Source organism: Scylla paramamosain, chromosome 21 (assembly GCF_035594125.1).
Source record: "Scylla paramamosain isolate STU-SP2022 chromosome 21, ASM3559412v1, whole genome shotgun sequence".
Classification (NCBI taxonomy): Eukaryota; Metazoa; Arthropoda; class Malacostraca; order Decapoda; family Portunidae; genus Scylla; species Scylla paramamosain.
Genome location: NC_087171.1, coordinates 15,243,223 through 15,269,739, shown reverse-complemented (window position 1 = coordinate 15,269,739; position 26,517 = coordinate 15,243,223). Strand labels below are relative to the sequence as shown.

Here is a 26,517-nt window from a genome sequence, read left to right as displayed (position 1 = left end):
GACGTGTGTTGCTACCGGCCTGATATTCCGCCGATATTATCCCTTTGGGATAATATGTTCAAAGGATGACACACTGTGCCATCCTTTGAACAGATGAACATACTGGAAGCTGCAAGCATCCATGAGGCCTACACGGTGAGACCCTGAGTGAAACACATCTACCTATCTAGTATTTCCTTTTGTCATCATTATTGAGTCTATTCCATTCATCAAATATTTTATCTGGGAGCCAATTCTTTCATATAATTTTGAAGTAAAATTTTGAAGCCTACTAGTTATGTATTTTCTGGATGAGGAAAATGAATAAACATTTTATGTAATTTACTAGTAAGATTTTTAAGACGGACATTTTATTTCTAATACACTGTATTCCCTTGAAATAATGTCTTCATGTAAAACTACAACATATGCATACATACAGACAAACCAGTAAACAGTTCCCGTGTGTAGACAGCAGAGAAAACAACTCATTCATCACAATGTTTACCTTGCTCCTGTGATCTACAAGTCATCGATAAAACTCATTACAGTATTTGGTGATTTTATTTCTTGATTTATTATTATTATTATTATTATTTTTTTTTATTTTTACTAATGGTGTGTGTGTGTGTGTGTGTGTGTGTGTGTGTGTGTGACTGGTTTGCTTTCAGTGACAAAATGACTCGATTATACGAACACTTTTTTTTTTTTTTTAATCACCTTTGAGTCAATTGATGAAGAAAAAAAATATATATATACATCTGTAGTCAGTTGAGACACCTGTTAACATGTCAATAAATATACTGTGTGTCGCAGTAACGAGTCACGCTGGACGCCATTGGAGGCAGACTGGGAGGGCCACGAGCTGAAGCTCCGCCGCGGGAGGGTGAGCCTGGCGCCATCCTGGTAATACTTGTGAGGGCGACTTCTTCCCAATGGTCGTCAGTCTTCAGTGCACATCAGACTCCTCATCACAGTCGTCAGTGTTGAGGTAGGATACATGAATATTTGAATAATGGCTCACACGCGGACACTTCTACACAATGCTTTCCGTCGTTGCGAGGGCGGAGGCTTTGGTAATTATTATCAACATTTTTAAACCAACTACAGCTTCTTAAATTCATTCACCTGCCATTATTCACGGTTGGAAACCATACACTGCCCAAACAGCAGCTACATTAATATTCTTATAATTCTAATAGTATTATCGGTAAGGAAATGCCACTGTACTGGGATCCCAAAAGTCCACCGACACGGCGGCGCGGGCAGCAGTTAGTCATCATCGTCCTCTGCTTGCTTCTTCTTAGGCGCTGAATTAGGCTTGAGTCGAGATGGTCTTGGTCTCCGTAATCGCGCGCGTCTCCTGTTCGGTCCTGCAACCTGCGTCAGGGAAACAATATTAATTGCTTGGTTAACTTATTATTAACCTGACAAATTAAATATATTTGAAGTACAATCTAATTAACTGTATGAAGCCCATGGGTAGAGTACATAGACATAGAGGGAAGTTATGCTTAACATGCTAAATTTACTGATAATGAGAGGAACGCTCTCTCTCTCTCTCTCTCTCTCTCTCTCTCTCTCTCTCTCTCTCTCTCTCTCTCTCGACATTTTAACAATAATCGAGGCATGAAGAACACGAGTGTCATTCGGATCGGTGTTTACATTTCCCGTAATGGCATAACTGGCAAGGCTCCCGTGTATAACCTTGTAAACAGGTGCCCACTCGCCCCTTCAAGCTACAGTCCTTGGCGCTGCGTTCGTCATTGGTAGGGGAAGCTTGGGACCGCCTCATTTACACCCCGTTCTTTCTCCTTCCTTGTCCGAAAACTTTAAGTTCGCCATATCCCTGGGTTCACGAGGAGGCCATCCTGGACATCTCACGAATCACACGCCCTTCCAATGTCTTAGCGTAGCATCCTGTCTCCACCACAAGAAGCATTACTGAAGGCTGCTCACCTTTAACCTTTCCTAGCTCCTATTTTAGTTCTACTTATGTACCTGGCGACTCGCTCTTGTTCCTCAGTTAGAGATGAGGAGGGAAGGTTGACGGCTCCCTAATAAGTGCTAATTTTCAATCTACTGTAGCTACACAGGGATACGATAGAAATCCACGACAGTATCCGCAAATCAAATTGGAATTATTGCAGAATGTATTTCAGTGTTATCCTCTGAAAGACACCGAATTTACACCCTGTTTTCTTTTCTTTTTTTTTTTTCTTTTTTTTTTTTTTTACGAAGATATTCAAATAATAAAGGAACACTTCAGATCAAGAGACTTAGATAATGTGCTTTTTTGTCACTCGCTAGCTTGAACCACACACAAGCAGGGCCTGCCAAGCCTCTTTTTGGCTACTCCATGAGTCTGGACCTGCTCCATATTCGAGCTGAAGCCAGAGTCAATATGTAAAGACCCGTTCACTTAGTAATTTGCACTTTGGACATGCATGTTCATCGCTGGGTGGCGTCACGGTCAACAAAATCGGTTTATGGGTGTATTTGAAATGTTGCCATCAGGTTTACTAGAATTCGTGGATCAGAAGGCTGCCATGAGGGAAAATTCGTCCACTTTTTGTTAGTCAGAACATGCTCTTTAGAATTTTGCTTGTATGTTTTTGTTTGTTCATTTGCGTATGCATTTCCCGCTCCAGCAGGTCTCGGCAACTCTCTATGAGAATATAAAGTTTTCCTAATTTTAAGATTTTGCGACATGAAGGTAGTAAATAAATAGATAGATAAATAAACAATGAGGCAGCGTGGATCAGATGGCTGCCACGCACTCTGACAGGCAGGACCCGTATTTTGAAACACAGAACCTCCACTACAACTATTTTCTAAGGCCACTGTGATTAATCGTGTTCTTTTGTATGTTATTATCTCATTAATGGTAGAGCCTTCGCTACAACTATTTTCTAAGGCCACAGTAATGATTAATCGTGTTCTCTTGAGTATATCTATCCCATTAATGTTATAGAATCATCATTAACGATCATTAGAATCATGACAGCCTCATTGAAAACCTTCAATAACTTCCACTAAGAAACTGTTGAAAGTAATCGAGATGAAGCACCAAGACTTGTGGGAATGCAGGCCCTGCTTGGTTTCCTCTGACCGCATGAAACAAGAAGGGTGACGAGGCAGACTCCTAGAATGTGAATAAACGACCTGTCATCAACGCAAGGCTCACCACCTTCCTCCCTACAGTGTGAGTGATGGCATGTAGCGATGTTAGAGCGTTCACAGTTAAGTAAATGCCTCGCTGTGTCATTCTCATGCAATGCGTCGTGAAACCCTCGTCAGTTAGTACTTTGTAAAGGTCAGAAATTAAAAGTTTCACTATCCGGAAGTAGTTGTATTATGAAGTTACTCGTATTGTAAGGTTATGGCTGAATCTCTCTCTCTCTCTCTCTCTCTCTCTCGTGGTAAGGAAGGAAGCCAGTATAAAAATACCTCTTCCAGGTTTGAGGTTTCAGAGGTAACCTTGAGCCGCAGTGCGTTGGTTGGACAAACAGATATGAATAAGCCTGGCACTCACCTGATGGCCCATGTAGAACTGTAGGTCGCCCTTGAAGTTCTCGGGGGTGAATGAGAAGAAAGGGTTGGGCCCGTATCCAAACATGAGGCGACACTTCTCGTTCATATCTTTCCGGTAGCCGTTCGGGCAAGGGTCGACCGGCACATCTGAAGCACACGAGAGAATTGATGAGCTGCCTCCTCACCAGTCACCACTCAGAACGCTTTCGGTGTGACTAAAAAGTGCAGCGGATCCTCACTCTGCGCATCTGGGAGCCGCCTTGCCACGCCCTTCACCTTGCAGTCTTCACTTTCAAGGTTACTCGATCTGATGCACGCCTCACCACTGAATTTGTACCATTAATGGAGCCTGACACCTCCTTTTACTCTTGCTTTGACTAAAATGATTGTGGAATAATTTATGCCAAATAGAAGCTACCTTCATCTCACTCACGTACTTTGCTATCATTCTTCATCCTAATGTTCCTCTACTGCTGAATTACTCAGCAATCAGTCAATTAAACTAATCATATATTTCTAACTGTCTAACAATCACTCGATCGATGCATCTCAATACGAGTAATACAATAGTAGCAAAAGGAAGGACTCACTAATGATGGCTGCGTTGAGGCCAGGGTCTGGACCATCAAACTCGGTGCCCTTGGGTGCCGGGAGGCCCGACTGGGGCGGCGTGGCGGCCACCAGTGGGAAGGCGCCGTTTTGCCACAGGCTGAGCGGTGGGAGGGATCCGAAGCTCATGATGTCTGGTCCCAGGAGGGGCGCACCCAGGGCGTCCGTCAGCTCGCACCACCACGTCGCCGCCCACAGCACCGTCCACAGTCGCATCACTGTCACAACAACACAGAGAGTCAGTATTGGGGCGGCAGCATCCCAGGTACTCAGTTTTCTCAGAAGGCTGCATATCTTGTGTACGTGAGTTGGGAAACAAGGAAATGCGTTGGGAAATGGCAATGCCCAACATGAAAATAACCCGAAATGTGTTGGTCGTACAATAAAATTTAAGGATCAAACTAATCTGAAGATGAAACCCAATCGTGATCTCTGCCTCTTGCTACTCCACTGTTATGAAAGTATCTGTAAATCAGTGAACCCCAAACGAATGCGATTTCTCATCTGGGAAAATCCTAGACCAGATGGGGAACTAGTCCAATCCAGACACTGAGATGTGGATCAGTGGTACTTCCCTGCCATCACTTCATTATCATTGTTTTGGTATTCTTTCTTTATTATTATTACCCTTTTCTGATGGTGCCTTATCTTGGAAAAAAAAAGTCATCGTAATCCCATAACGATTAATTGTTTGTTTCTCATGCATCATTAATTTTGTGTGTCCGTCTATATGTCATGTATCACCAGTTCTTGAGATCAGTCACCGGGGACCACTTTGGCTTCCGCTGCAGCGCTTAATTGACAAATACGAAGATTAATACAAACACGTATGGATTTTCTGGCGACATTTGTGATCAGTTTGAGGAAAAGGTGTCAGCCTGCTACTGGCATCTGGGAGGTGTGCTGCAGATGTCACCACTCACTCCTAACACCGAAACTGAAACAAGAAATACAGATATGTACCCGGAAAGTGACGATTGAGTAACGAACAACCTCCTATCTTGAGGTTTTCAGTGTTGGAGTAGAAGAAATTACATATATTTGATAAGCTTAGTTCACGCAACCTATTCTTAAGCTCGGAAAAAAAAAAAAATATCTGCGAAATTCGAGCCATTTTATGTTTTATATAAGCACAGAGAGAGAGAGAGAGAGAGAGAGAGAGAGAGAGAGAGAGAGAGAGAGAGAGAGAGAGAGAGAGAGAGAGAGAGAGAGAGAGGGAGGGGGGGCTGGAGGGCAAGACCATATACAATCTTGAAGGAAACCGTGAAATTATTTGAGTTGGTGACACTTAGCAGACACTGAGCCTCCCAGCCCGGGTCACCTTCATCCAGGAACCAGTGAAGGTCACGCCTCGTCACCCCTTCCCTTCCCGCCGCTCACCCTCCCGCCCACTTCGTCCTTTACTTCCCGCCGGACCACCCTTCCGACATTGTATTAACATTGCGCGCGCGCGCGCGCACACACACAGAGACACACACACACACACACACACACACACATACACACACACACACACACACAGGAAGTGGTGACTGAAAGCAATAATCATAAATTTAAAGAAAGATATGGTGATTTGATTTAAGATCCGCAAAACTACGAAGCTGACTCGGTCTTGGAATGTACAAATAGGTAAAATCGCACACGCACACACACACACACACACACACACACACACACACACACACACACACACTTGCTACGCATACGCTTATCTCACTGTAGATGATTCACCGTCCCTCATTGGTAGTGGGGACTCTGTACAACAGATGCGGTGCTTAGAAGTGTACTTGAGCGTGTGCCGCTGTCATTCGAGACTAGTGAACAGGTACCAGCACCGGCACCGGCGATATATGATGAAGTGAAATTCTTGAAAAAATAGTAAAAAGATAAATGAACAAAAAAAGTTACTCTAAGACAGCAATGCTTTATACCCAAGATTACTGTTGAAGACTGTTTCCAAGTTTGGATTGAGCAAAGTGTTAAATCACATTGCATTATCATAAATTAGAGAGTACTGTTCTCCGTTTGCCTCACCCTCCTCCGCTTCCTCCTCTCCTTTATGGATCTGTGAGTGTCATGGTTAGTATCAGTCATTCTCGCGGTGCATTCGCCAAGACGTTGTTCATCCTGGAGCTGAAAACTGCCAGTACTCAATGTGTAATCCAACCACCAATACACTGTGCGGGTAGGTGAAGGAGAACAAGATGCTAGGAAAGAGATATAATGGACACACGGCATTTCGAAAACTTCATTCCTGATGTTGAGGAAACAAGGCTTTAAGATTTCTCGTGAAGCCAGAGTGAAGAAAAAAAGTATAAATATATATACTCGTATATATATATATATATATATATATATATATATATATATATATATATATATATATATATATATATATATATATATATATATATATATATATTTTTTTTTTAAATCCTTGGTGACGGAGAAATGCTGCACAAAGCAGGAAACAAACAAAGCTGCCTTGCCTCATCCACGTGCATTACAGCGGCATCATTTTTGGCCCCCCAGGTAACCGGTTCGACGTTATTTGCTTTTTTTTTGTCAAGACTTAGAAGTGCGTATGTGGCAGGCCCTTAGGGACGACTCACGCATCTTGAGCACTGCGAGGTGACCAGTGCTGCCCTTCCCTGGACACATTGAGGCGGCAGCAGACACGAGGCTTTGGAACACTGCTGTAGAGACCTACTTTTCAGATTCCCAGTAATACTGGAGTGACGAAGTTGCAGCATGGCAACACGAAAAACCGGTTTCACTCCGCTTCCCAACCTTAACGAATATTTTATTTCTTCTTTTTTGTGGAGAAGACGACACGCTTTTCGGGATGTGAGAAGCGTATGGCCGCAATGTTGCCACTGGAGACGCGCCCTCGTCACTAACCTAGAAAATAAAACTTATTGTCCTTGGGAGAAGACAGAGGGGGCGAGGCAAGCTACGAGATGGACCGTGGCGGTGAGGCGACGGGGGGAAGGCGAGACGAGGCGACGTGGCAGGAAAGCGGAGATAACAATAAACCACCACATGGTCTCGTGCCCAAGGTAGTGGTGATGCAATGGATCGGGATACTGGTGACGTCATGGAGACTGCGTGGGTGGAGTGTTGAGCCCCAGGTGGCTGGATTCCGAAACCGGTTTGGAACTGAACCCAACTGACCGGTTTATGGAGGCCAGCATGACATGTGTGCGTGCGTGTGTGTGTGTGTGTGTGTGTTATGTGGATCTGACAGTGTTTCATTACAAGAGCCTTTCATTGTGAACTTGCGTAGATGGTCGTGTCATTATTCACGTGCCTCTGTATCATGTTTCGAGCGCCACACCCCCACACGTGGAGCTTCGAAACTTGACCCTCCCCCTAGAGATTGGACAACCTAATAACTCTCCCTTGTTCCACCGCAGCCTGTGACGCCAATATGACCATGATGTTGCGGCGACTCGAGCTTCATTAGTCAATCAGTGAATCGAACCGGCCTCATGTAATCCCTGCGTCATTCTGGTCCGTATTCTGAAACGTTTCGGCGTCTTATTTGAACTACTTACTCTGGTGGAAGTTTTTAGAATATTCAAGGGTGATTTTATGATTCTAGTGATAGTTTAAAAGGGATTCTGCATCATTAGAGAGAAAAAAGAAACTCCTATGTGAACTCGACTAATGTCTTTGGCCTTTAAAAGTACTTATGAGAGGACAGAACGTCTTAGAATACAGATTGTTAACCAAAGAAGTGCCGAATTATGGGCATGATTTGCTGATTTGTGCCTATTATTTTATTGTTTCTTGACTAAATTGAAAGGAAGACTGGGGATGGATGGGACGCGTCATACACTGAACAGGTAATGTTTAATTTTGCTACTCGTATTTTGTATTAAGAGTTAACAAGTTATTTTGAGGTATTTGGTAACATTAGGATGGTTATTATTTCCGGTCTGCGGTGCCACTTTCCTTGATGGCTCGCCTGTCATTGGAGGGCTCCGTGCCGTCGGCTACTTGGACCAACCGCTCCCCCTTGGGCGCTGGTGGACTGGAGAATGTCAGAGATATCGCCTTCCGTTCCTCTCCCTTTCTCTGCTTTCCTTCCCTTCCCCTTTCACTCTGCGGCGCCATATGACCGTGTTGTTACGGCACATTTCCTTTCCTTTCCTTCTTTTTTTTTTTTTTTTTTAATCAGTGAATCAATCCATGTTTAAATAGACTATAAAATTCTTTATTCCTTTTACGTACATCCTGATTCAATAACAATAATGTTTGCTATATATTTTATGCCTTGTTTGTTCATAATTTTGTGGACAATAAAATCTTTCTATCTATGGAGAGCTCTACACAAAGACAACGTAAGAATGATAGACAAATTAGTTAATGATAATGTATGGAAAGAGAGAGAGAGAGAGAGAGAGAGAGAGAGAGAGAGAGAGAGAGAGAGAGAGAGAGAGAGAGCGTTACACAATGGCAAAATTAGGAATGGTGAAGGAAGGCAGGTTAGACAGAGACGTAGATGATTAGATAAGTGTTGCTGGCGTGGCCTACGTAGAATGGACGAGCGGCGGACAGAGGTGACACTGTTGACAAAGTTAGTGTAGATTTTTTTGTTTCTCCTTCAGTGGATTCCCTAGAACATGTTTTTATGATGGTGACGGTGGTGTTTGCTGCGTCACCTCAAGAGGACAAGAGGAGGGTGTCAGTACGTAGAAGAAATATTAAAATAAGACGTAAATAGAGAACAAATTCGAGCGAACAAACTAACACAGACGAACAGCTGCCAGAGATAGTGGGAAAGTAGGAAGAAAGATTATTTATTTATTGACTCATTAATTCATTTATTCATTTACTCCTTCCTTTCATCATTTATTTACTTATTCATTTCACCTGTTTTTCGCTGTGCATCTTAGAGGAACGAGTAAGTGTGGTGAGAAACAGCGAGCAGATTCCTAAACATTTCACGTCCATCTTATTCCGACTACTTTTAGCAGCTCTAGTGGAAGTTGTTGTGATTTTGAAAGGTACTTCGATGATATAAATGATCGTTCCACAAGAATTACGTAACATTAAAGGGAAGAAATACTCATGGAATCCCGAATAATCATCTCTGTGTTTCTGTTAGTTGGTGCTTAGTCAAAAAGGCAGTTGGATAAAGTTTATGAGCCGGGATGACATACATAGGTAATAAAATTTAACAAAAATATAATAGATATATGATATAATAAAACTTGATGAAAACAACAGGAGAAACGACAAACAAGGAATCAACCTGTAATAAGTGAAGCGGACCGCCCACCAAACTATTACATAACCTTCTGCTGTACTTCTTTCATCCCACTTCTTTCATCCACTGGTAATCTTTCCAATCTTCTAATCTGGTAATCTTTATCCCTTAAAGCAGACAGACAGATAGCTGCTCATTTAACTGACCACAACACACACCACGCAGCATTATAATTCCAATAACAAGCACACCCCAACAAATTGCTCTTACACTAAACATATCAAACACAATTAAAACCTAAGAAACATACAATACAACCTCCTATCATATCCCCAAAAATGAGAAAAACAAAACACATAAGACATATAGACACACGAACACACGGAACACCTGAGACACACAAGACAATACTTGATACAGAAACCAACACGCAACACATGAAACACGCAAGATACAAAATGCTGAACCCAACGTACAATCTGAGCCTTTATGTCACACACACCCCCTGTCGTGTGGCCTTCCAAAGCACTCCGGGCGAAGCAGTAACGCAACCAGTTTTCCTAAGACGTAGAATCTCCAGGAATTCATACCTTTTGTTATTTTATTGTCATTGCAGAGGGTGAAGTTTGTCATGGCGTGTTTTGGGTTGTTTTGCTTTATTAGGTGAGGAGTTTGGTTGTATGAATTGGTGGATGTTGAATGTATGGAAAAGAGGTGGAAGGGGTCTCAAAACTGGCCTGAAAGTCAAATAATACAAGGACGGAGGCGGGGAGATTTTAATTTCAGGTGAATAGAGAAATAGGTTATATGTTGCAAAGTATTTTTTTTCTTTCCTTCCTTTTCTTTTTTTTCGTTTTTGTATTTTTTTTTCATTTCATTCTTTCTTTCTTTTCTTTCTTTCGTGTTTGTTTCCTTCCTTCTTTTTTTTTCGTTCTTTTCCTCCTTTCTTTTAACTTCTTTCTTTCTTATTCTTTATTTCTTGTTTGTTTCCTTGCTTGCTTCTTTTCTTTACCCATAAAGCAAACTGACGCAAGGTTACAAAAGAAAAAAAAGAAAAAAAGAAAATGGTCCTTTAACTTTCCGCGCCTTTCCTTTAAAAAAATAATAAAAATACTTGAAAATGTTTATATTTGTGAAAAATTAAATAAGAGAAAGGATTGAAAAAGAAGAAGACGAAGAAGGAGAACAACAACAAGGAGGTGAAGGAGGAATAGAACAAGAACAAAAAAGAATGAAGAGAACAAGACCAAAAAGGAGAACAAAAACAAGGAGAACAAGAAGAAGAACAAGGAGAAAGGAGTATAAGAACAACAAGGAGAAGAAGAAGAAGAAGAAAAAGAAGAAGAAACAACAACAACAACAACAACAACAACAACAACAAGAAAAGGCTAGAAATGAGATAATTAACTCTTGCCAAATCAAATACCAAATCCTATCTTCCTCAAAATGTTTATGAAAGTATTCGCAAAGTAAAAATATTCTCATTGTCTTCCTGTATGAGAGAGAAACTTGGAGCTTTGCAAATGTCCATGAAAATATACCTAAGTACGTACAGGTGTGTGTGTGTGTGTACGCAAAGGAGAGAGGGAGTGAAAAAAGTGTACCTACTGTAATCTCTCTCTCTCTCTCTCTCTCTCTCTCTCTCTCTCTCTCTCTCTCTCTCTCTCTCTCTCTCTCTCCCCGTGTTGCGTTCTCCCTGCTCTTGTATCGTTCTTTGTATTGAGATCCAGAGTCCTCCAAACGAGTCTCAGGTTAACCACAGTGCGTGTAATATTAACCAACAACACCACCACCACCACCACTACCATCTCTGCCTCCGACCCTAAGAAGCAAGTCATTGGTTTGTTCCTTCCTGAGCGCAGCCAGAGGTGCATACGCGAAGTGTGAGGCAGTTACGTGGCGTGCTGTGTAATGATAGTTTAACCCCTTCACTACTTTATTATTTTTTTTCCACAATCACCTGTAACTTTTTTGAGACTTATCTTTGTGTTATAGTTTGTTAATAGTTTTATAGCCTGCCTAAAAAATAAGTTTCCAGGGAGAGAGAGAGGAAGAGAGCTATAGTGAGATTTGAGCGCTGGCGTCCAACACTCAATATTCCCAAGAGCGTCACTCTACCCACTAGGGCATGAAGAGAGAGAGAGAGAGAGAGAGAGAGAGAGAGAGAGAGAGAGTTATGCACTCCCTGAAAAAAAAAAATCCTTCTACAAATCTTGAAAATACGCATTTATGGCTTTTACTCCTTCCAGTATTCTCATCATATTGAAAAAAAAAAAAAAAAAATTACGGTGCAGAATAATCCCAATAATACATAACACTTCCTTAGATCTGTCCACAGAGCAAGCAACACCAGCGTGACTTAATAATCTATCCGGTTGTGTTGCGAGGTCGTTATGTGGTTCGATCGTTACGTGCTGGTTGTTTGTTTGGTTATTGGGTGGTCCCCGCAATTACTGTTCATTCCTATAGTGTTATTCAATGTTATTCAGTGCGCATCTTGGCTTCGACTTCGTTCTGTGTTTTAATTTCTTCCTTCTTGTACATTCAAAAGGCTGTAGTTGAAGTTACACGGATTTTTAAGGACGCTTTTACGGTTCTAGTGACAGATAAACGATCTTTCTACATTATTAACAGAAGAAACACTCTTGAAAACTCAGCTAATTATGTCTGTAGCCTTTGAAAATAATCGTTGTGAGAGAGCAGTGTTTCATAATACTGGTTTAAGTCAGGAGGAACGACTGATCAGAGTAGATGCTTCAGTCCGACAGTCAGTAATGTTATCGGGAAACTAATCCGTGCACTGCTACTTGTCACGTCATTCTGTAATCTTTAAGCAGTCTGAGACATTTCTTTTGCTCACTAGCCACCTCTGAATATTAAATTGTGCAGCCACTGGGAAATGTATCCTTTGAACCGCCCTGTTCTTTATTGTCGGTGTTTATGATTTTTTTTTGTTTATTATTATTATTATTATTATTATTATTATTATTATTATTATTATTATTATTATTATTCTATATTTTTTACGGTGATATTAGTTCAAATTCGAGCATGCTTGATTTGCAGCTTTTAAATTTTAATCTTTATCCTTTTAGATTTGAACTATAACTTATTTTTTGTTACTTTTACCTCCCACCTTAACATTACTAGTATTTTTATGCAGTTATATATTTCGGCACCATGTGAAGCTTTCGGCGCCTTTGTTAACCTTTGTTGTTGATGCGCCAGACACACACACACACACACACACACACACACACACACACACACACACACACACACACACACACACACACACACACACACACACACACCAAAAAAAAAAAAAAAAAAAATAAATAAAAAAAAAAAAAATAATCACTACTTTATCTAGTGCCCTTCGTCAATTGATATGAAGGAAGGAGAGGGATCCTGACGTAGACGCTGCTGTAGCAAAGCACCTGAGGTAACGTGTGTTGCTGGTCCTGGGTGGCTGTTCTCTGGTGAGCCACGCCCGCATGGCAACTACTAGCTACTCTCCCGGGCAGCAGACGAATTTAGTTATCTAAGAATTTTACGGCATCCTGTGGCGGTCGAGGTGCAACTGGAATCTAGGGCTCAGTTGCTATGCGATTTTTATTTTATTTATTTTTTATTCATGAAAGAATCACTTGCACTGCTGTTTGTAGTAATCCAGGCAATCTTGACGTGTTTTGTTTAATTAAGAACCAAGACAATGGAAATCACAATATCGTTAAAGATTCATTGGTCGTTTTGTTTTTCTTCGTGTCAAGGAGACTGACCAACAGATGAATAAAAAAAGAAAGAAAAAAGAAAACTCGCACCGCTGCTTGTACTTTAACCCAGACAACCTCTATGTGTTATTTTGTTCAAGAAGCAAAACAACGGAAGTCACAGTGGCGCTGAAGATTCATTGCTTGATTGATTTTTTTTCTTTTTCGTGTCAAGGAGACTGGCCAACGGGAGTAGAGAGAGAGAGAGAGAGAGAGAGAGAGAGAGAGAGAGAGAGAGAGAGAGAGAGAGAGAGAGAAAAGGCCGCTGAACTTACTGCTTCCCAAAAGGTCAAAGAATGCGTCAAAGAAATTAGTCACGTTAGGCCTAGTGATCAGTTACTACTTATTTATTTATCTATTCATTTATTTATTTATTAATTGAGTTGTATTCGCATCGCTCTTTGTAGTCTAAGTCAGTGTTCACACCAAACCCTAGTAAGAGAACATAAGAACATAGGAAAAAAGGGAAGCTGCAAGAAGCCATCAGGCCTACACGCGGCAGTCCCTGTATGAAATATACCTACCTATTTCCACCTATCGTTCCCATCCATAAATCCGTCTAATTTTCTCTGAGCTGATAAAGGTGTTTACATTTGATTGATGCAGTGAAGTGACATGAGGGGCGTTAGGAATATTGAAAGGGATAGAAGCAGTCAAGTTGAAGCTTAATAAATTAGGAAAATAAAAATAAAAAGAGACAAGAGGAAGTTGCCTCTCTTTTTTTCTAATATACGAAGCTTCAACTTGTTGCTTCTCGCCCTTTCCAAATTGCTAACCTTAACCCTTTCACAGCCATGGTCATCCTTTGCTAACCTTCCTGACTCTATAAAAATTGTTTGGATGGTGACACAGGAGAGAAAAGAAAGAAAACAGAAGGTTAATATTGTCTTTGTACGCTGCAGAAATATTTACGAGAACTTAGCACAAGAATAGCGTCGAAAAAATTACATGCATTGAAGTAGGAAAGTTGTGTAGCGTGATCCTTTCTAGAGTAGCAGATAAGTGAAACAGTAATCAGGTTATTATCATTGCCGAATCAATGGGGCTCTCTTAAAAAAAAGGGTTACATGGTTTGATTAACTTGGATGACAGATATAGGTATGCTTTACACGAGGACTGTCACGCGCAGGGCTGCTGGCTTTTTGCATCTTGCTTTGTGTTGTCATGTCGTAAAGCGTAGCAGGGGAGCAGAAAGAATAAGGGACGCCGGGCTCAGAAGGGCAGGGCAGAGTACGCCTAAGCTCTAACAAGGGGCAAAAAGTTGTAATGTGTTTGTGCGTTAAGTTAGTGTGACCTTTAGGACCCGCGGCAGCCCGATGCTTGGCTCACCTTGAGACTAGCCGCATCCGTTGTGCAGGTGTGTGTGTGTGTGTGTGTGTGTGTGTGTGTGTGTGTGTGTGTGTGTGTGTGTCTGTGGGCCGTATTCAGAAACGCTCTGCTGTCTGACCACGACTAATTTCAAATACCAAAGGGATGATAAGCCGGGTTCCCAAGAGTGCTTTAACTATTAATAACGTAGAAATCTTGTTAATCTGTCACCAAAACCGTAAAAAAAACATCCTTAAAAACCCGTGTAACTTCAACTGTAGGGGAGCCTTTTGAAAGTTGTGGAGGTGAGGCGCAAAAGTGTTTCAGAATATTGTCCTGTGTTTGTGTGAAATATTGTAAAGGTTGTCATGGTGCATCAACCGTATTCCTCTGACTCCATTCTGCTTGATCCTACTGCTGCTGCTATACCGGTCTGTCCGCCTACTGGTCTTCCGCCCTTGCCCCCGCCTCTACCCCCGTTACCCCACCACCACTGCTAACACCCATGCGCCAGGCAGTGAGAAAATGGTGTATAAATGTAATACGAGAACAATAGAACAATGGAACGTAGAGTAATGGAGTTTGTCGAAAAAAAATTAAACGGACAGGATGTATATTTGATTGGTTTTAGTGTGGAGTGCATGTGTATGAAGTAGTTAACACACACACACACACACACACACACACACACACACACACGACTGGGTAGCTCAAAACAAACACCTCTCATTCAGTTTGTGCAATTTTTCCCCCTTCCCTCCCAACTTCTCCCTCTCTCCCTCACTCAATCTCTCTCCCCTGTCTCCCTCTCTCCCTCACTCAATCTCTCTCCCCTGTCTCCCTCTCTCCCTCTAAGTAATATTTACCAAAACATCCGCCACACCCTTCTGATCTTTGGCCCGCCTCGCCGCGCCCACGTGCAGCCTCTTCCAGCTACCTTTGCTCCGCCAAGACAAAACTCCCCTGCCTGACCCCTCCCGACACCACACCACACCGCATCACACCACATCACACTGCTATACACCACACTACAGTATATAATTTAATGCAATGATGTAATATTACGTACTGCATCCGACTGGTTTGTTTTAAAAGATTATTCCTGTTATTTTTTCATTGGTATTGTGTGTGTGTGTGTGTGTGTGTGTGTGTGTGTGTGTGTTTAAAGCAGGTTCTTAAAGGTTGTTGTGTTTTTTGGTCTTGTTGTTGTTGATGGTGGTGGTGGTAGTGTTAGTGATTCACCTTTCTCTTCCTTTTCCTCTTCTTCTTCTTTTTCTTCTTCTTCTTCTTCTTCTTCTTCTTCTTCTTCTTCTTCTTCTTCTTCTTCTTCTTCTTCTTCTTCTTCTCCTTCTCATTATTATTATTATTATTATTATTATTATTATTATTATTATTATTATTATTATTATTATGTCTGTTTTCCTCCCTTCCCATCTCTCTCTCTCTCTCTCTCTCTCTCTCTCTCTCTCTCTCTCTCTCTCTCTCTCTCTCTCTCTCTCTCTCTCTCTCTCTCCTCCTCCTCCTCCTCCTCCTCCTCCTCCTCCTCCTCCTCCTCCCTCGCTCTTCGTCCTTTCTCATCCAATGAGGCCTTGACCAGGTAACCCACGGAGGAAGGAGGTGAAGGTTAAAGACTCTTCCTTGCCTCCCTCCCTTCCTCCTTCCCCACTCCCTCCTTTCCTATCTCCCTTCCTTCCTTTCTATATTTAGATTTGTGTGTCATTATACTGTATTTTGTGTGTGTGTGTGTGTGTGCGTGCGTGTGTGTGTGTGTGTGAGAGAGAGAGAGAGAGAGAGAGAGAGAGAGAGAGAGAGAGAGAGAGAGAGAGAGAGAGAGAGAGAGAGAGAGAGAGAGAGCACTATACAACCTACAAAACCCAACATAACCTACCAGTTGCTTTACCATTCCGTGGTTTTCCTCTCTGAATTCCTCTGTACAAACTTCCCACTCTCTTGTCTTCCTTTACGCAATCATTATCTCACTGTTAGTGCTGGGAAGTGTGGGTGTCAGCGCTTCCCGTGTTGCTCACCTCTCCCAAACACGTGTCCGCCTAGACGTGTTCTCAGCCTTCTTCCTTGCACCGTTACTTCATGCCGTGTTGCTGCTGTGTGCCTTATCACGTTCACCTTTGCGTGGTTCACACCCTCGCTTGGCTGTTCTTCGTAGTGAGTTCCCTGTTCCTTATTTGCTTTTTTGCGCCTCGTTGTGTGAGGTGTTTTCATTACAGTAATAGGTGCCCGTGTAAACCGTGTTAGCAATGATACGTTTAGGGCCACAGACGACTGCCAGACACTGTGAAATCGTAAAGTGTTGCTCAGACTAGCGTGGATAATGAAATTCTGGTGTGTGAGAATTCTAGAGACGGTTTTTGACTCTATTATGAAAGAAATATCCTGTTAAACTTTAAGATAAAATTATAGTAAGTAAAGATTACAGACATGATTTATAACTCCATTATAAAAAAAGAAAAAAAAAAGAAAAGGAAACTACCATGCTAAGCTTAAAGATAAAATTGTAGTTCGTGAAAATTCTAAAGATGATAAAAAAAAAAAAAAATCATGCTAAATTTCACTCGATCTTGAATGAAAACTGGAACCAATGCCATGGTAGGGGAAGAGTTAGAGTTATATTTATTAATGTTTATGGTAATGTGATGGCTTGAACGTGCACTGTAGCGGTGATAAGCTTTAGATTCCCTGGCGATATCAGCAATTCAATCAGCAGTTAGGCGTGTATTAGCCTCGCCTTGTTTGGTCTAGTGATTGCTGTAATGACTGTTTCAGTCTTCACGGCCTGGGATGGTACTGTGTTTTGCTCTTGATTCTTTTAAAGCTCTGTGTTTATTCAGTATTTTGGTTGAGTTTATTTGTGTTTTTGTTTATCTATTTGCTTATCTATCGTTATTTTATTTATTTGAGTTACTTATCTAATCTATTTATTTTTCTATCTATTCATAAAATCATTATTCATATATCATTATTTATATATCTATTTACATATTTGTTTAAAAGTTTTACACCTACGAGTATGTATACACGGCTCTCATGTTGTGTTGGGTCGAAATGTAACGCCTCGGGTTTCAATACAGAGAACTTTTGGTGCTGATCTAATAAATGAAGTCATGAGAGGGAGTGGCCATGGAATCGAACCCCTGACAGGACGCTCAAAGATCACATCTCAAGAACAGTGATCGCCGTGGTCCGAGTCAAGTTTACTCGACCTTGACTGCCCTGCTTCTGCATGCACATGTAGTGACAGTACTGGTTAGGAGTCGTGAAGTGATTGAAATATGGTCCTGAAATGTAGATTTGCATAGAAACATTAGTATTGCCAAAATGAAAGGTAAAAGTTACAAAAATAAGATATAGTTTAAATTTAAAAGAATGAAAAGCTGAAGATTAAGCGGGAGTGTGTACGGCATGTTACTTGACTTCTGACTCACACCATCTGACCTACGTAAGCTGTAATCAAAGGTAGAGTGTGGGAGACGTGTGGGTGACGGCTGCACTCCACGATAGGTTAGAAATTTGTGCCGCCATCTGGACCACTGGGTACTGAGTAAGAACATAAGGGAAGCTGCAAGAAGCCGTCAGACCTTTACACGTGGCAGTCCCTGTATGACACTTGCCTATCTATTTCCACTTACTAGTATCAGATGATTCATAACCCCACTGATAGCGAAAAATATCATTCTTTACTTGATCAAATCTTCTAATGACATCCTTAATACGAGTACATGTTATCCTTTTTATTTTCCTCGGAGCAAGAAATTTTGGGAGGTAGAGAGATGGGAAACGAGAAAGGAGTCAGAAGGCAGACTGAAATAGTACTGGGACTGACTGGAGAGACAGACAGCACAATAGTGAGCCCCACGAAAATACTTCTGGTCGAGTGTTGGAAAATAAGAAATTGATACACTAAGGACGCAAAGGAAGAGAGGAGAGTGACCTAAGAAGCGATTCAAAGCATAACAAGTAAAAAAAAAAAAAAACGAGGAAAAGGAGTACTGTATATCCTTCACTGTTTTCCACGGGTGACACCTTGCGCTCACACCTTCCCCACGCTGAGCACTTTAACACCTGCCTCCACATAATAGAAAACGTGATGTCTGGATGCGGATGCGTTCTAGGTACAAATATAAAGGTTGATGCCAGACCGTGCGAGCTTTGCGGACGTAGATTGAAAGATATAGGATGTAGTTAAGTTATCATCATACAGTGTTTTTATTTAGTCTATCATTGACCGGTGATCTTGATTTTATAACAGCTGTTTATTTAGTTTGGTTTAGTTAAGTAAGATAAAGGTTTGGTTAGGTAAGGTTTGGTGAAGTCAGGTTAGGTTTGGTTAGGTTAGGTTAGGTTAGGTTTGGTTAAGTTAGGTTAGGTTTGGTTAGGTTAGATTTGGTTAGGTTAGGTTAGGTTAGGTTTGCTTAGGTTAGATTTGGTTAGGTTAGGTTAGGTTAGGTCAGATATTGTTTAATAGTTTTTCAATTATGTTGTTCTGCAGGGAATGATTTATAATATTTAAGTACAATATGACGTGTGTGTGTGTGTGTGTGTGTGTGTGTGTGTCAGAACGTGGTAACCAAAAACAGGATACTGGTCCGCAAAATACCAAGAATTCAAACCGCAAAACTCCTCGGCCACTAATAGACAAATCAGTTCTCGGGGACTTTACCGGCCTGGACAGTGTTGTCAATTCTCCCTCTTAGCTGTCAGCTGTGAATCTTTGAAACATCGATACAGTGCTTCAAGGCGTTCACTGGGGACAAGAGGAAGTGGTACACAGACAGACAGAAGAAGGGAAGATGTGTGCTGAGGCAAGAACGGTGTGGAATCATAATCCCTCCCGTAACTTAGATGGTGGGAAATTGTACACAGCGACGAGAGTTCCAAGGGTCTCTGTGGGTCCTTGTTAAGACGACAAACTTGCTGCTCCACCCATCAGCCTCGGAGAACGTACGTCACTCCTGCTTGCACTGTCCCCTTTACTGTCCCTCTTAAAACAATGTACAAGTTAATGATCTCTGACTGTCATGGTTTCTCCTAAAGTTTAATAGAATAGTGTAGTGCAAGGTTGCGGTACATTTATTTAAAGAGCATTGCCAGTTTAAACCTTCCAGTACCTTCCGTTTTTGCTTAGTCATGTCGAAATGCTCAAATACCAGTGTCGTACTCTTATTACCAGTGAATTTTAATGGTGGGAGAAGCATTGCCAAAGTTACAATGAACATTATAGCTGGAGGGTACAATGAAAGCCAAGGCCGCGGGGGTTCTCACCTTCTGGAGTGACGCACAAGTTAACAAGGCCCGCCGTTGGGTAAAGCCCCGAGTGTTGAGGTCACTAACTCGAACCAAGGCACAACTAGCCAAGGATAACAGAGTCCCTACAGCCTGCAGTCTAGTATTAAGGTGCACATTAATGTAAGCAGCTAAATTACTTACCATTCAGACTCCGAGACGTAATATTACTCTCACTCTCCCTCCTTCCCTCTCTCTCTCTCTCTCTCTCTCTCTCTCTCTCTCTCTCTCTCTCTCTCTCTCTCTCTCTCTCTCTCTCTCTCTAAACTCAGGAATTTTGATGACCAGAAGATATGATTCATGCATAACTCCTGCTATACTACTACTACTACTACTACTACTACTACTACTTGAAGCACATGAACCCTATGTGCATATTTCTTCAGTTTACCTACACACATTTTTAATCATTGTCCATTTCCTACAGAGTTACTTTGTACAAGGTCGAGGAACGCTAAGTTAACCCTTTTATTGTTATTTGGCACATCTCTTTTTAACTACTAACCATTCTGAGTCATCTTTTCTTGTTCCACTTGCAAAGATTGTACTGCCTAGAAACTGCAAAATGTACTTTCTTTTTTTTTTATCCCTTTCTTTCATGCAGGTACAAATAAAGATTCCATGCATTGTCCTTAGTGTCCTGAACTGTTGCATGTTGTAGTGAAACGGTTTTAATGCCTAACAAACTCCCACACTGATTCGATGCAAGTATGAGAACATGAAAGAAAGAAAAAAATACTTCTAATGAATTCAATAAGGAGTAAGGCATGAGGGCGATGTAATTGTATGTCTGAAGATTGCATGGCGTTATGATAAAATAGATAAATCAATAAATGAAATGGGAAATTAAAAACAATACGGTAATAGATGAATTGAAAAAAAAAATGAACTGGGATGTGTCAATTGAGAAGAAAAGCGATAACGGTGATGATGGGCAGCTTATTCTATCCTTCTATTTATCTATTTATCTATTTATTTACTTATTTATCTATCTGTCTATCATATATCTATTTTTTTCTATTATTGCATGTGTTTTTCTATCTCCTTTTCTTGTTTGTTTGTTTTTTCTTTCTTTACTTATCTATATATTTATCTATTTAGTATTTTCCATTTACTCGTATTTATCTATTTATCTATCTATTTGTATATCTACTAGTATTTTTCCATTAAGAGTTACAATAGCTAACCAGAGAGGGCGAACATTCATCCCCTCACCGGACTGCACCCGCTCTATACCCACTCTGTGCCTGCACGGGTCGCTGTGAGGGTTCCCGAGTGGGGTAGGTCAGGAGCATCGTGATCTCCCGTCATCGTAAATAACTCGGTGGCAACTTGCACCTCTTAACTTGGCGGCCTTATAGTGAAGTGATTCCGCTTGACGTCACGAGAGCCTTGGAGTGTTTGTTGCTAGCACGAGGTCTTGTACGGCAGCAGCAACAACAACAACTACTACTGCTATAATGGCTGTAACAATAACAATAATAACAATAACTAACTGCAATAACAACAACAACCGTAATGATACTACTACTACTACTACTACTACAGTACTTCTACTACTACTATTTTTTCCTCATTGTTTACAACTCAAGGTATGGCATAAAACACTTCTGGTCTCTCTCTCTCTCTCTCTCTACACACACACACACACATGAAGGTAAGATTGCTAGCCATCGCTCTCTGCCGGGTTACAAGGTCACAATCCCTCGCCTTGCGTCTCGTGCCTGCTCGCTGCCCCGTGAACAGCGCTGCGGCGTGAAACGAAACTCTCAATTTGTTTCCACCCGTGATTCGAACTTAAGACCTCTCGTGTGTGGGCCAGGCACGGTAACTCCTGCACCACCGGGCCGCTTTGTGCACTGACGTGAGAAAAGGAGCCAGAACAAAATCTTCACCTCGATTTACCTTCAGTGATTTCAAGGACATAATTTTGATTTCCTTGTAAGAAAAGTGGCGGTGCACAGTACATGGGCGTGAGGGAAGGCACTTCGCTGTGAGGTGGAGAGTTCTGCCTTTGAGAATGTTTGAAAATTCCTCTGATCACTAGTTAAAGTTGACATCATTCCATGTTTTAGAAATAGCACAAGTGTAAGCTGAATATGTTCTTGTGCGGAAATCACTCTGCAGTATATCCAGTATGCATACTAGTAATGCAGGCTAATGTTGTTGATATATACATCGACAAAAAAAATTAATGTAAGAATGTAAGTACCTTTAAATGTAAGAACCTTTACAAACAGTTACATAGAATTTATCAAGTCAAAATAAACCGGTGTCCCACTCGCCTCACACAGCGACTCAGGCCTTGTCACCCCTCGTGCCCCCGTGCCCTGGTGGTCCCGTGCTTGCTCAAGGTCACTCTGAGTTGTCAGTTACTTCGTCTACGGAAATCATCATAATGAACATAAGTGGCAGAGGAAATAAGTATGAACAGTACATATTATCATTTGCCTTAACAATTACAACTTGTATAGGACTTGCTTGAAGTGCGCAGAAAGGTTTACGTCACACGCCCACCACTCATCTGTTTGTTTTGTTCTAGCATGCATTATAAATTAGACTGATGTACATATAAGGAGGTCGGTTGCGTAAAAATCCTACATGAAGAACCCTTAAGTTTGCATATTATAATGTATCTGAAACTGTTCCTAGAAAGATGCGAACAAAACGTAAAAACTCACAGGACACACTCCATGCACAGACTGGAGGCGCTTGCACGGAACCAGTGTGGCGAAGGAAGCGCTGACGCACGACTCGGGACAGGTTTCATTAAAGCAATAGAGATAGATGAGAGTCGAGATATCAAACTCTCAGGTGAGATCAATGGAGGACACCAAAAGTTTGGAATAAAGAAGACTGGCGCACTGTGGTTAAGATGAAAGTGTGGTGCGTCATGCTACTTGTGTGAAAGATTGTGCTCAGGTGATGATTTTTTTTTTCTTTTAGGTATTGAAGGTTTCTGTGTTCTTCCTGGTTCACTGAGAAGTATTACACATCAAACTCGAGCCTTCTGCAGTGTCTCTGGTAAAGATACAGTTCCTGTAGCAAGGCTTGCCTGTCCTATTAATGTGGTTGACAAAACCAACATATATAACTCTCATTAAGACGAAAGCTGAGTCTGAATTGACGAGTAAATGAAAGAGTAATTGGCTTAGCACAAACAAAGTTGATGTTGAAAGAGCAGTGATGATGCAGCATAACGACAACACTGTCTTAAAAAAGAAGAATGAAAACTAGAATTCATTAAAACTTTCAAGATGCTGAAATCTGCAGCGAAGCTTTACAGCATCGTCTCGCAAGCTTGACGAAGGTCTGTTAGGGAGTTAGGAACTCGCTAATTAAGACCTTGTTTTTACTAAGCACGTACCCGCTGACGAAATTGAGTGAAAATAGTTTCAGCAGCGACTCGGTTCTGGAAAAATGATTTATAGGATTAAAGCGAACAGCCGTAAGGACAGATTGACTGCAATCACTCTTTAGGTAAGAATAATGCCACTTGGATGCTGACAGAGAAGGAAAAAAATGACCAAGCAACACGCGAAAAAATAATCTTAATTTTGTTAACTACACATTGGTTACAAGCTTATTAACTACGAGCTGTGAAAGTAATGGGCTAATGTTGTGACTCCCATTATCATCATCATCATCATCATCATAACAATAATAATAAAAATAATAATGATAATAATAACGTGGACTGGATGAAACGTCGTCGTCGTAGTTGCAGTCGTTCTCCTCGTCGTCGTCCTTGTCGTAGTCGTGTTTTTCAATGGCTCGCTGTAACTTTATTTTACCATTTCTTTGTTTCGTCCTCCTCCTCCTCCTCCTCATCATCATCATTATCATCATCATCATCGTCGTCGTCGTCATGATCGTCAGCATTGGGGTCGTCATTCTTCCTGTATTTTTTTTTCTCATTCTTATCCTTACCCTTTATTTCCTACTCCTCCTCCTCCTCTCACCACACTCCCCCATGACAGCCTTTTGTTCCTGTCTGCAAAAGCTGTACATGTTTATCCAGTCACCCTTTCTTTTCTCTTCCCCTTACTTCCCTTCTTATCCTTACTTCTTCACTTTCTTTCCTCCTCCTCCTCCTCCTGCTCCTCTGACCACACTCCTCCACGGCACCCCTTTGTTCCTGTCTGCGGAAGCTGTACACGGCCATCCAGCCATCGCAAGCAGGACGTGATAAGGGAAAGACAAGTTGGTAATGTGGTAAGATCCTCTCTAGATGGTCATGCCTCAGCCTCACTGCATGCACTCTCCGCGGGGTGTGCGTGAGGCCGCTCCTGACGTCACTGAGCTGCATGTATGTGCTCTCGCCTCGCTGCAAAAGCCGGATGTACAGTATTTTATTTTGGGGTGTAATTTATCTTTTGGTGACGCTACTTGAAGGATTGTCTCTGGACCTGCGTAAGGAGAAACTCTCACCTTTGTGCGTTTTTTTTTTTTTTTTTTTTTTAAGTTTTGTTTTGTCATTAGCATTATTTTCAAAAGAACATGAGGATAACTGGTCAATTCTCATGAGTGGTTTCCCTATTGACGGTACATAATTACTTAAGCTATCTTTAGAATCATGAAATCATCCTTGAAAATCCCAATAACTTCCAGTGTACATGTGGAGTCCGTTAAGTGTAAGAGATAAGACGAAGAAATGCTTAGGAATACGGATCTAAGAGACAAGGGCAGTGGAGGGAGGGAGAGAGGGAGGGAGAGGTAGGAGAGGAGCAAGCAAGGGAATGGAGGGTAATATGGGAGGGTTGAGCCTAACTAGGGAGGGAGGGCCGGGATGCCGTTAACGGGCCCGTGATCAATGAACTTTAATGTGTAAATGTGAGTGCGGGCAGCCCCGAGGCGACACCAGCCCTACAAGGCCACCTAACTGTGACGCTCGAGTGGCGGGTCCCGTGCCTGTAAAAACACCTCCTGCCCCTACCATAGCTCTGTCTTGTCCCAGCCTCCAGTGCTCTCCATCCTTCCCCACTGCATCTACGTCTCGCCCAGCACCCTTCCTAGCATTGTCACAGCCTTGTCCTCCACAGCCTTGTCAAAGACCTCAACATACTTAACATTATCCTGATTTAGGCATCACCTCCACCTTTACAGCCTCCCCCTCTCCCCACATCTGCTCCACCGCCCTGTAGCAAAAGCCAACCTTGTCTCACGTGATCAATCTTAATTTTACTCTCGTCCAGTCTTCTCAGCAGGAACTTGTCTCCCTCCCTCCAATTCTTGCTGTAGTCCTCCCCCTCTCCATCTTACAGCCAGGAGTATCTTGGACCACCACTGACCCCTCAAGTACTGTAGTATTGTTCATCCAAGTTGGTTGATATGGAAGTCAGTCTTAGTATCGTGATTCGCCCATAAGCTCCGGATCTCTTAAGTCAAGGGAGAGGACTGACTTTGTTGAGATTTATTGACTTGTTGGCTTTTCGTGCTTTCAGTCACGTATCATTACTGGGAGCAACACTCACGCTGGCCTTCATGTGCTCCCTGGCTCAGGTGTCGCTCTGAAGGTGTTATGTTCTGGGATGTAATTAATATTTAGGTATGAAATAACCAACAAAATACGGCAATGACAATAATAGGAATGATCATTGTAATAAAAACGAATAATAAAGACGATGATGACGACAGCAACAACAACAATAACAACAACAACAATAATAATAATAATAATAATGATAATAATAATAATAATAATAATAATAATAATAATAATAATAATAATAATAATGGCAAAAAAAACAATGGCTTTACAGGTAGCCGCAGTGAGTTACAAGAATGGAGATACAAAAATAGGTGTGCAGGGAGGAAGGTTGGGGGATGGGTGGTGGGGCACTGACCCTCAAATGGGGGCGGAAGTCAAGGGTCTTGCGGTAAGGTAGAGGGAAAAAATGAAGTAGGGAAACATGCAGGGACTGAACCCGGTGCCCTTGTTTGTCTTGTGTTTTTGTGAGTAATACTGAATGACATATTATGAGGAGTTATTATGTCTTTCTCTTTGTGTGTGTGTGTGTGTGTTACAATGACTTGACGCATGAGCAGCAACACATGCTCTGCCTAATCACGTGTCTGCTCGGCACGTGCACCAGGGGCGTGAGTTTGATTTTGTTATTCTAGTTCGTGTCACTACACTCGGGTTTATTTTGAAGGGAAAGGCATAATATTACAACATTTCCAGCACAGTAAGGTGGGAAGAGGACAGCGGCAAACTTACAGCTGTGTGGGACGCATGTTGGAAGACCCTTCATGGCAGACTGCTGAGTGGGCAGGCCGAGGGAGGCGTTGGGTTTTTCAGGCGCCACAGGCACCTCGGGGCTCCAGGCGGCGTTGCCTGGATACCTTCCCTAGGTGTTAGTTAATCCGTCTAGCGTACACAATGTCACGCACGACACCTCCTGCTGACGAGACTTTCCAGCCTAATGTCCATCACGGCTCATGCAGTTTTCAGTTCCTGGTGTTGTCTTTTTTCCACGAACTGGAACACTCTTGGGACACAATGAAGACAAATTTCTCTCGAGGAACTGGTCTCGAAAAACGTTGCATGAAGCTTCGAATCTGTAGAGAGATTTCACTATAATTTTTGGGTCGGTTTTCCCTTTTCCATAATTCTGGCTTTGTTTGCAAACAACAAGTGAACCACTGCGTTGTCACTGGATCGTTCCTTTCCTCTCCGTCACTTCACTCGTGCTCTCAGAGGTGCTGAGGTGCTGTGGGTAAAAATCCAGGCGGGCAAGTCTTCGGGGAGCGGGAGTGCATAAACTACACCAACACCTCACCGGCTATCAGGCAGCCACT

At 42.0% G+C, this 26,517-nt stretch overlaps 1 protein-coding gene across 1 annotated transcript; it reads right to left on the bottom strand.

The window, feature by feature from the left end:
• Positions 1–310: 310 nt before the first annotated feature.
• On the bottom strand, positions 311–26,517 carry LOC135111090 (uncharacterized). The gene is made up of 4 exons (XM_064024021.1): positions 25,937–26,517; positions 4,104–4,340; positions 3,515–3,660; positions 311–1,359 (listed from the first exon to the last, which is right to left on the bottom strand). Exons 1-4 carry the CDS (start codon positions 25,968–25,970, stop codon positions 1,252–1,254), a joined length of 525 nt encoding a protein of 174 aa, XP_063880091.1. The 5' UTR covers positions 25,971–26,517; the 3' UTR covers positions 311–1,251.